This window comes from Trichomycterus rosablanca, chromosome 7 (assembly GCF_030014385.1).
Source record: "Trichomycterus rosablanca isolate fTriRos1 chromosome 7, fTriRos1.hap1, whole genome shotgun sequence".
NCBI classification, from domain to species: Eukaryota; Metazoa; Chordata; class Actinopteri; order Siluriformes; family Trichomycteridae; genus Trichomycterus; species Trichomycterus rosablanca.
The window spans coordinates 19,915,986-19,926,865 of NC_085994.1; the positions used below are offsets into that span (position 1 = coordinate 19,915,986).

At 40.0% G+C, this 10,880-nt stretch overlaps 1 protein-coding gene across 1 annotated transcript; it reads right to left on the bottom strand.

Moving 5' to 3' along the window:
* Positions 1-1,847: 1,847 nt before the first annotated feature.
* Positions 1,848-5,801, bottom strand: endog (endonuclease G). The gene is made up of 3 exons (XM_062998757.1): positions 5,253-5,801; positions 2,662-2,771; positions 1,848-2,127 (listed from the first exon to the last, which is right to left on the bottom strand). Exons 1-3 carry the CDS (start codon positions 5,763-5,765, stop codon positions 1,848-1,850), a joined length of 903 nt encoding a protein of 300 aa, XP_062854827.1. The 5' UTR covers positions 5,766-5,801.
* Between the last annotated feature and the right edge of the window lie 5,079 nt (positions 5,802-10,880).

The following is a 10,880-nucleotide window of genomic DNA, read 5'->3' on the forward strand; positions in this document are numbered from 1 at the left end:
GTACACCCCTAAGAGACTACACCCCTAAATGTCCAAATTGAGCACTGCTTGTCATTTTCCCTCCAAAATGTCATGTGATTTTTTAGTGTTACTAGGTCTCAGGTGTGCATAGGGAGCAGGTGTGTTTAATTTAGTAGTACAGCTCTCACACTCTCTCATACTGGTCACTGAAAGTTCCAACATGGCACCTCATGGCAAAGAACTCTCTGAGGATCCTAAAAGACGAATTGTTGCGCTACATGAAGATGGCCAAGGCTACAAGAAGATTGCCAACACCCTGAAACTGGGCTGCAGCACAGTGGCCAAGATCATCCAGCGTTTTAAAAGAGCCGGGTCCACTCAGAACAGACCTCGAGTTGGTCGTCCAAAGAAGCTGAGTGCACGTGCTCAGCGTCACATCCAACTGCTGTCTTTGAAAGATAGGCGCAGGAGTGCTGTCAGCATTGCTGCAGAGATTGAAAAGGTGGGGGGTCAGCCTGTCAGTGCTCAGACCATACGCCGCACACTACATCAAATTGATCTGCATGGCTGTCACCCCAGAAGGAAGCCTCTTCTGAAGTCTCTACACAAGAAAGCCCGCAAACAGTTTGCTGAAGACATGTCAACAAAGGACATGGATTACTGGAACCATGTCCTATGGTCTGACGAGACCAAGATTAATTTGTTTGGTTCAGATGGTCTCAAGCATGTGTGGCGGCAATCAGGTGAGAAGTACAAAGATAAGTGTGTCATGCCTACAGTCAAGCATGGTGGTGGGAATGCCATGGTCTGGGGCTGCATGAGTGCAGCAGGTGTTGGGGAGTTACATTTCATTGAGGGACACATGAACTCCAATATGTACTGTGAAATACTGAAGCAGAGCATGATCCCCTCCCTCCGGAAACTGGGTCGCAGGGCAGTGTTCCAGCATGATAATGACCCCAAACACACCTCTAAGACGACCACTGCTTTATTGAAGAGGCTGAGGGTAAAGGTGATGGACTGGCCAAGCATGTCTCCAAACCTAAACCCAATAGAACATCTTTGGGGCATCCTCAAGCGGAAGGTGGAGGAGCGCAAAGTCTCGAATATCCGCCAGCTCCGTGATGTCGTCATGGAGGAGTGGAAAAGCATTCCAGTGGCAACCTGTGAAGCTCTGGTAAACTCCATGCCCAGGAGAGTTAAGGCAGTTCTGGGAAATAATGGTGGCCACACAAAATATTGACACTTCAGGAACTTTCACTAAGGGGTGTACTCACTTTTGTTGCCGGTGGTTTAGACATTAATGGCTGTATATTGAGTTATTTTGAGGGAAGAATAAATTTACACTGTTATATAAGCTGCACACAGACTACTTTTCATTGTGTCAAAGTGTCATTTTGTCAGTGTTGTCCCATGAAAAGATATACTTAAATATCTGCAGAAATGTGAGGGGTGTACTCACTTTTGTGATACACTGTATGTATGTATGTATATACGTATATATATATATATATATATATATATATGACAAAAGCATTTTAATCTAATCTCTATGAAGTAAATGTGTCACAGCACACGGTGCAATAAACTCTATATGTATGGGGCTGCACAGTCTCTTGGCAAACAGGCATCCACAATTGACATTAGAGCAATGAAAAAACTAGTCTGACAAATCCTGTTTTCTCTAATATCAAATGGATAGCCGGGCATGTGAACACTGGCAGCACTGTTCCACTAGATCCACTTTGCAACAGCAGTTAAAAGATGTGGTGGTACGGTCCTGGTACCAGATACCACATGACCTCCTCAAATCAGAACTGTTTTGACTGCATATTAGGTGGGTGGTCCTAATGTTTTGGCTCATCAGTGTATGTGTAAGAGGATTATCATGCCCTGGCAGTGATAGCCTGAAGACTGTTGGTTCTCTTTAGGATGTTGGGCACAAACAGAAGACCCGATGCCCTCTCTATGCTTTCAATGGGCACCAGGAAGCGTTCAAGTGGGATCTTCTCATCCACTGGTGTGTTGGGCATCACGTAGGGCCGCAGCTCCACCTCACCACGCTTCTTCTCCAGGATAACAACTTTAAAGAGGTGAGTGGGCACAGCAACATGGTTTTTCCCGATGACCTGGTACTTCACGTACAGCTTTCCATCAAGTTCCTGCCTGGAAAAAGAAACAAAGGGAAGTCTGGGTAAACCGAAATGCTGGTAAAGACACTGGTTATCTCTAGATTGTAATAATTCAAATAATTACTAGATTATTTTTATTTAAATTCATTAATTCATTGTCTGTTTTACCACCACTTTATCCTGGTCAGTGTCGCAGTGGGTCTGATTCACTGCGTAAAACACTTCAGACAAGTCGGCAATTCATCATAGTGCAGACACACACACACATTCACTTACACATACACTTAGGGCAACTTTTAGGAGCTCCAATTTGACTAACTGCATGTTTTTGGACTTGTGGGAGGAAACCAGAGCACATGGACATGGGAAGCTCAGAGGTTAATCTGCCAGCTTGACACTGTTGGGCCCTTGAGCAAGGCCCTTAACCCTCAATTGCTTGCAATGTGTCTTGTGTCAATGTGTCTGCTAAATGTTGAAAATGTTAATGTAGAACCCTGGCTCTTCTTGCTTTGAGGCAACAGTGCTACCCACCGTGCCACCTCTTCATATTAATTTACAATACACTCACTTGGGCAGATAGAGTGGTCCTGAGCACACATACACATTCTCATAGTGTTTATTGAGAGAGCGACAGTACTTCTCCAAATTGTTCCACGCATTCTGGTTCATGTGAGGATTCTGTAAACAAAAAAACACACATAAACAAACTAATATTAATATCATCCATTGGCTGTTTATCAAACTCTAAATGTATTTTATTGACATTCTAATACAGTGCTAATATTTAACTTGTACTGTTACTCATTGTGATGTCATTTTGAAGCAATTATTAGAACAATATTTACAGACACCCTTATTAAAATACTTATTAAATACTTTCTTTGGGATTTGGGCCATGTAACAGTACACAATAGTGTGTGATTAATTTGACTAATGGTATTTGCACTATAATGCAATACAAGGCTATCCTCAGCATCTGTGAGCACATGTATAGACAAGGCCTTTAAGCAGCTTTTCCAAGTGCACTTATTTATTTATTATTTTATTAGGATTTTAACATCATGTTTTACACTTTGGTTACATTCATGACAGCACAGGTAATTACTGGTTACACAAGATTTATCAGTTCAAGTCTTTAATGTCAAACACAGTCATGAACAATTTTGTATCACAAATTCACCTCACTTGCATGTTTTTGGACTGTGGGAGGAAACCAGAGCTCCTGGAGGAAACCCATGCAGACACGGGGAGAACCTGGACCGCTCCACCTGTAAATTGAACCCAGGACCTTATTGCACTTAAGTGCTTAATGACAAGGTGCTAAAAAAAGCAGTAAAATAAAGTTCATTTGGACATTCTCCTTTTTATGTTTTATTGTGTATAAATAGAAGTCAGTCGCTGACATTAATTTATACCTCACAACTATTTTGCAAAGCACCCTAAAGTTTTTTTTCTGTTGTTCTAAAAAGCGTTTGAGGCTTGTCTTTCCTTTTTATCAGCAATGTTTGTTGGCAAATCTGATTTTCACTTACTTTTGTAATGCTTTTCCATTACACAGTACCTTACAGTACAATACGATACGCATCCTAATCCAGAGCTATCTGTGCTGTACCTAATGTGCTAAAGTCTGTTCTCATTTACACAAGGAAACTTGTGAAAGTAGGAGAAGTTTGTCAAAGGTGAAGCTATGACAGCATTTTCCACCAGATATTGAGATTAAATATGCCAGCCTAGCAAAAACAGGATGATTTTGGGTTTGATTCACTGTAGATTTGGGGATTTTTTTTAATAGTTGTATATGACAGAGCTTTAATAAAATGGGTTTTGAGTATGGCTTTTGCATTGTCTCAATTCACTTGCAATTCTGTTTGACCAATCAGTGGTCTGCACTGTTTTTGATGCCACCCTTACAGCCTGCTTCAGTACACTGGTACCTGGTCAAGAATGGTAACCAAATTTAGCACAGATACTAAAGGTACAGTAAGGGTCACTTGACAATGGAAAAACTATGTGAGCAAATGTGGGCTAACAAATTTAAAAGTATACCATACCTGCATAGAGTACTGTGCAGTGAGAAAAGGGCATGACATGTTTTGTGCAGAGATAGTAGACCACTGTACAAAACTTTGAGTACGGCAGATATCGCAGTTTATTGGTTGAAACTAGGGATGTAACGATACACTCTACCCACGATTTGATGCGATTCACGATACTGGGTTCACGATACAATTTTTTCCCGATTTTTTCCCGAAGTTTCCTTTTATTATTTCTCTTAAAAAAATAAAATACTGTACTGGTGATTATTTTTATTTATCTAAATTATAAATGCACTTTTATTTCTTAGTACAAACTATGCAAAACTATTTTGAATAAAGCCCAATTTGGTTGGAAAAACTCCGAATTTGGCAACCAGGCGAATAGCGCCAGTGACGTCAACCAGGCGCAGTGTATAGCACCAGTGCCCTCTGCTGTTTAAAGTGAATATCGATTCATTTTACATGTCAAATCGATTTAAATCATGGAATTTTTGAATCGGTTATTAACTGTCTTGTGGTGAATCGTTACATCCCTAGTTGAAACTGTGCATTCCTTAAAGGTTTGTTTAGTGTGAGGAGGACACAGGTATCAGATGAGAATGAGTTATTAGTCTGCCTGATGTTAAATAACTGACTAAAAAGTAAACATTATAAAATGCTATTTGGAGAAAATTTTATTGTTTTTATATTTGCACTATATGGGGAGGCACGGTGGAGTTTCCTCCGGGAGCTCCGGTTTCCTCCCACAGTCCAAAGACATGCAAGTGAGGTGAATTAAAGATACAAAATTGTCAATGACTGTGTTCTACATTACACTTGTGAACTGATGAATCTTGTGTAATGAGTAACAACCTGTTTTGTCTTGAATGTAACCAAAGTGTGTAAAACAAGACGTTAAAATCCTAATAAATAAATATCCAAATAAGATTTGAATGTTGATAAATGCTATTAAGAGAATCCGAACTGTAATTATGGTAGGTATGTGTTTATATGCACAATATATATCTTTATAAGGTTTTGACAGTCACACTGTCACGATTTCACAGTTAACCTGTACAAAACGTTTTGGGAACACGGATGTTCCTCATAGTCCTGTAGAATTATGATTGTGCAAGTTAAGGACCTGTGGTGCCACATTGCTGAGGTAAAATGTATCATCCATGGCTTTCTGGCTCCACTTGTGATTGGCAGCAGCAGCCAGGTGTCCTCTATCAAATCCACTGCCCTTATAGTCCATATTAGTAGCTCTGTGATACACATGCACTGAATCATCTTCTTTAAACTCGCACAGTTTTCGATCTGATGTTCCGTTTAGTGTGGCCGCACTCAGATGCTCGATCACCCAGGCCGGGGTTCGAGTCCGTGGGTCGTAGCAGGTGACGTAAGATTCCCGCGACTTGATGTGGGACAGAGATGGGAATCCGTATTTGACCGCAGCAGTGGATTTACTCGGGATTAACTGACCGGATTGATACGGGATAATCTCAGATGCAGCGTCCACAGTGGCGATAGGGATGATGGGTAACCGGTACAGTAGATCGTCCTGAAAATTATGCCGATTAGAAGAAGCGGTCAGTGCGGCACCGACAGCAGCACCCACCGCCAAGGACACACCTGAGATCAGCCAACGCTGCATAGTTCACACCCACACCGCAGATTATTAAAGAGTAAAGTGTCTCTAAATGAACGCTACTATTATTATTAATATATTGTTTTTAATAAAGATCAGTATATGTTGTTAGATCCAGTGTACATGTTCATCTACCGGCATGGAACCCGATTATCCTTTTTAGTTCTGGCTCGTGTAAGTGACGTCACATTTCTTAAAGCGATAGTACAGTTATTATTATTATTAGTGTGATTGCCTAAAGGCAAGCACACTAATGTTATTGTTATTTTCGTTTTCAATATATTATTATTATTCCACAATTACGTTACATAACAAAACAAGTTGGGTTTAAATGACCCAGCGTGTGTTCTGTCCGATATTTACAACATTGGGTTGCCAAATAAGCATTTTTAGAGTGCAGTTGCCTCTAAAGCAGGGGTGTCAAACTCATTTTCACCGAGGGCCACATCAGCATTATTGTGGCCCTCAAAGGGCCGATTAAAAACGTATCCTGCTGTGATTGCAGTCTGTTGTTTTTCTTGGAGGCTGAATTCTGCATTTATATTGTTCTACTTTACCACAGACACTGCCTCATAACACAAGAGACGCACCGGTTTCTCTTCCTGAAGCACAAACCTGTTTTCACTTTCATTAAATTTCCTCCTTCTGCTTAATTTTGTTACTTATCTTCTTGTACATTTTGGGATTATGTGTAAATATTTCCTAACATCATCTACTGGTGGGATGTGTCACTTTGCAGTTCATAAAATTAGCATGCATTTTGAGAACTACAGGTTATGTAGTGTATTTTAAGACAATCATTCTGCCCTCACTAATAGTTTATCCCCCTTTCTCAGCTAAACAGACAGACAGACAGACAGACAGACAGCTCTCTTCAGAATACAGTCGGTTTATTTGCTCCCCAGCTGTGTGATACACTGTGTGCATCAAAATGAAGTAAAAATACAAACAATAAAAACAATAAAGAACTTAATACAGTAAAAGCACACAGCTGTAGTCAAGTGTTACATCTGGTACAATATGAGATTTAACCAAACGTAAAATAACGAGTTAAAATTGTGTGTAAAGATACTAATTGCTATAGTAACGTAACAACAGTATTTAATTACGGTAAATTTGTATCTAAAACGCTGTGATATACTCACTAAACATTTACTAACAACTGAGAATATAAACGCCACTACTCACAGACGATGCTTCTGTATTATATTGCAATATAATTATCTGTATTTATTTATTATTGTTTACATTACTGACTACGCTAACCCACGTTCTTTTGCAGTAAAAGTCACATGGCTTCTGAGGAAGGTTAAAGTTAGTTGCCATGACTACGATGTCAGCACTTGTCTCTTAAAGGCGCAGGAGCGCATTAAATTATTAGCGCGTCTCTGTAACGACTCGAACCATCACAACAATCATACAGTCGTTTAAGCTCTCGTGGGCCGGATCAAATGACGTGGCGGGCCGGATCTGGCCCGCGGGCCGTGAGTTTGACACCCCTGCTCTAAAGTTTGCAAGATCACAAGTTGTAAAAACCCTTTCCTTTAATCTCTAACATATCTAACATTTAATCTCCTTTAGAGGAGCTGGAACTATTTCAGGCTGCCGGATTAAGGAGCCGAAGGATCCGGCCCGCCACGTCATTTCATCCGGCCCACGAGAGCTTAAACGACTGTATGATTGTTGTGATGGTTCGAGTCGTTACAGAGACGCGCTAATAATTTAATGCGCTCCTGCGCCTTTAAGAGACAAGTGCTGACATCGTAGTCATGTCTGTAGGATGTACTCGAAGAGCGGTGCTTATCTCTAGCAGCCAAAATTTTGACTCGAGAGAAAAACTGAGAGAAGCGTAACTGAGAGCAGCACAGAAAAAAAAGCGCAAGCGAGAAACTTTTTATACTGAACCGAGACCGAGAGAAACGTGACTGAGAAACAGCGCAGCCAAAAGCGTAAAACAGACTATTCATAAATGTAAAATACAAAATGAACTAAAAATCTGCTCTTTAGGTTCTCAAAATCTGCTTTTTGGTTCTCAATACTTTTGGCCCTATTTTGACGCCATAATAGCTCTCATTGGCCTGATTGAATATCTTCGGAGAACACGAAGGGAACCGACTCCACACAGAAAGGATCAAACCCATGCTCTTTTTGCTGTGAGGTGGCAACACTACCCACTGCGCCACTGTGCTGCCTAAAAGGGCTTTAGTTTCAAAAAAAGTCATTCCTTTAAGCAACTTAGATTCATGAATTATGAAGTTGAATCAACCGATTCCGTACCGACTCCAGTCGGAGTCGATTCCGTATCGACTCTAATAATAAAGTTGGGACACGCGAGCAGTGACGTATAATTTGTTCCAAGTGTTTCTGTGTTCTTTTGATTGATCTTTTGGATTTGTTTTTTTTATTATTATTATTTATTTATTTAATTTATATTTTTTTTCCTATTTTTCCCCCAATTTTTATCCCCCAGTCTAGTCGTGTCCAATTACCCTGAATACGCGACCTCCATACTGATTCGACCCTTCATCGCTGACTGAGGACGCCTCTCAACTGACATGCGCCCCCTTTGGTACGCACAGTCAGTATAGATAGTGCATTTTTCACCCGCACAAGCCGAGTTCATATACTTGACAGGCACTGTGCACGGGGGGACACACCCCATCAGCATTATTCCTCAGCCCTGTACAGGCGCCATCAGTCAGCCAGCAGGGGCCGCAGTTGCACCAGTTATGAGGACTTATGATCCGACTTTTTACCACTAACCCTATGAACAACAGCCAATCGTTGTTCATACTGCCGCCCAGCCTAGTCGGAGAGGCAGAGCTGAGGTTCAATACGATGTATTCGAAACCCCAACTCTGGTGAGCTAGCGTACTTTACCGCTGTGCCACCTGAGCGGTAGATTTGGGTTTTAAACATTTATGTGTAATTCTTACTTTTTCTTCAGTAAAAGTGCTTTTTTGTGTCAGCGTCACCTGTCACCGTCACCTGTAGGCACTCAGTCTTTACTCTTTGGGCAGCCAAATGTTTCTGTGGGTGTTTCAATAGTGGAGCTGTGGGCCTTAAAGATGGTCAAAGATTTCTAAATATGTTCACACAAAAACTTTGTCAAAGGAACTGTTATATTATTTAGACACATTTGTAGACACATTTCATTTCACCATATAAAGCAGATTAACCCCTTAAATCCCTTTGTCTCATCAGCAGGTCAGATTTACATTTCATAGTCGTATTCTGTATAATTGATAGAGGTTAATATATAACTTGTTTCCAAATAGGACAACGTGATATACAAGCACCCAGATGGCCGACTGCACTTCCCATCTGTTTGAACAGATTGGTCTCTTGTTTTCTTCAAAAGATGACTAAAGACCACTTATTTATTGAGTACTTAAATGGAAAGCTTGCAATGATTAATGTCTTTATTAAACACTTATGTTCAACCAATATTTCTTTCTAAAAAGGTTTCATCAGATGTGGGTTCTTACACTGTCATCTTATATTAGAGGAGGGAAATGTTTTCCAAGTTGTTTTGGATAAGAGCATCTGATAAATGTTGTAAAGGAGGTTATTAACAAAATAAATAAAAAAATGACAATGATATTAAACTGAAATAACTAAATTAGCAAAACCCTCAGTACGCTTAGCTATTTTGCTTTTATATGTCACAGAAACATCCAATCATAAACCAAATCCTGGAAAAAACACAAAAACTTACAAAGAAAGAAAGCATGACATACAAATGTGGTGGATACCAGAACACTGTGGCATCACAGGAAACAAAGGAGCAGACCAGGTAGCCAGAAAGGAAATAGGAAAGCAAGCAACAGAGTATTAACTCCTACCTTCAGATGCAGAACCAATAATAAACAATATATTAGAAACAGATGGCAGGCCGAGTAGGATACTTAGGAACACAAGTTCCATAAAATATGCTTGAACATTAACCTAACAAACATTCAATTAGAAAAACACATTCACATGTAAACATAGGACAAGAGAATCCACTATGTGTTTACACTTGCCAAGTACCTGTCTCCATCAGGTATATTCTAATTGACTGTCCTAAGTATCTACAAGAGCAGCAAAGATTTGCTTTTCCCCAAACCATGAAAGAAATCTTCAACAAAGGTAAAGCTGGAACAGTACTCGAACTCTTCATGAATATAAGACTAAAACCATACATATGTAAATAGACAAAACAAAAACTGAACAATAAAGACTATGATCTGCTCCTTTATTTATTTAAAAAAAAAATTTAACTATCCTGCCTTAACCTATGTGTTGACCTGGCTTTAAATCAATAAGTAACCCAAAAAACAAACAAACTATATATGAGTCACATTTATGGTAAACATAAAAGAAGCAATGTTTGGGTGCTCGGGAGAGGCAGGGGTAAAACACTGTAGCTATCTGCTGATATAATTGGCTATGTCTGAGGGAGGGAGGTCAGAAGGGATTCATCATTGCAGCTGCAATTATAGCATCTGCTGGCTGGTCCATGGTGACTTTGGAAAGCATAGAGATCAGTGTGTGACTCTCCGGTCACAATACTGATCTCTATGAGAAATCGCTTCATGCTGGTGAAAAGAAGTGGTTGGCTACTGCACACTTGATGGAGGGGGCATGTGTTAGGTACAGCCCTCTTAAATCAGCAGTGAAGGAGAGATACAACCAGGTGATTTGATACAGCTAGATTGGGAGAAAAAAGCGGGAAATGCATAATAAAATGAAAAATGGAATACGTTCATGGTTAAAAAGTTTTAATACACTTGTGATATATACAATATATATATATACAGGTATATTGGTGTCCTGCAATGCATTGGTACCATATCCAGACTAAAATCCTGCCATGCACTTATTGTTTCGGAGTGCTGTTGAACCCCTAACAAGTGTGAAGCGGATAGTAAAATTAGTGAAATAATACATTTATTCAACCATCACCAATGGTGGTAAAAAACTAGGGAAGGAAGGGCACTCCAGTATCCCATAATAAACTGTGGCCCAACTTACCTGTCAGGAGTGCAAAATTTCAACTGGTAATCTGTGTCATTGTGATTAGTGTTCACCCAGTATGATTAATGTGTATTACATTATAGCAAACCAACAGAAGTCTCC

Bases quoted from the DNA above. Each gene is read 5' to 3' on its own strand.
- endog (XM_062998757.1), bottom strand. From the start codon at position 5,765: ATGCAGCGTTGGCTGATCTCAGGTGTGTCCTTGGCGGTGGGTGCTGCT. The intron at 2,772-5,252 runs GTCCTTAACTTG...TTTTGTTTACAG, and splicing joins TCAGCAATGTGGCACCACAG to AATCCTCACATGAACCAGAA. The intron at 2,128-2,661 runs GTGAGTGTATTG...TTCTTTTTCCAG, and splicing joins GGACCACTCTATCTGCCCAA to GCAGGAACTTGATGGAAAGC.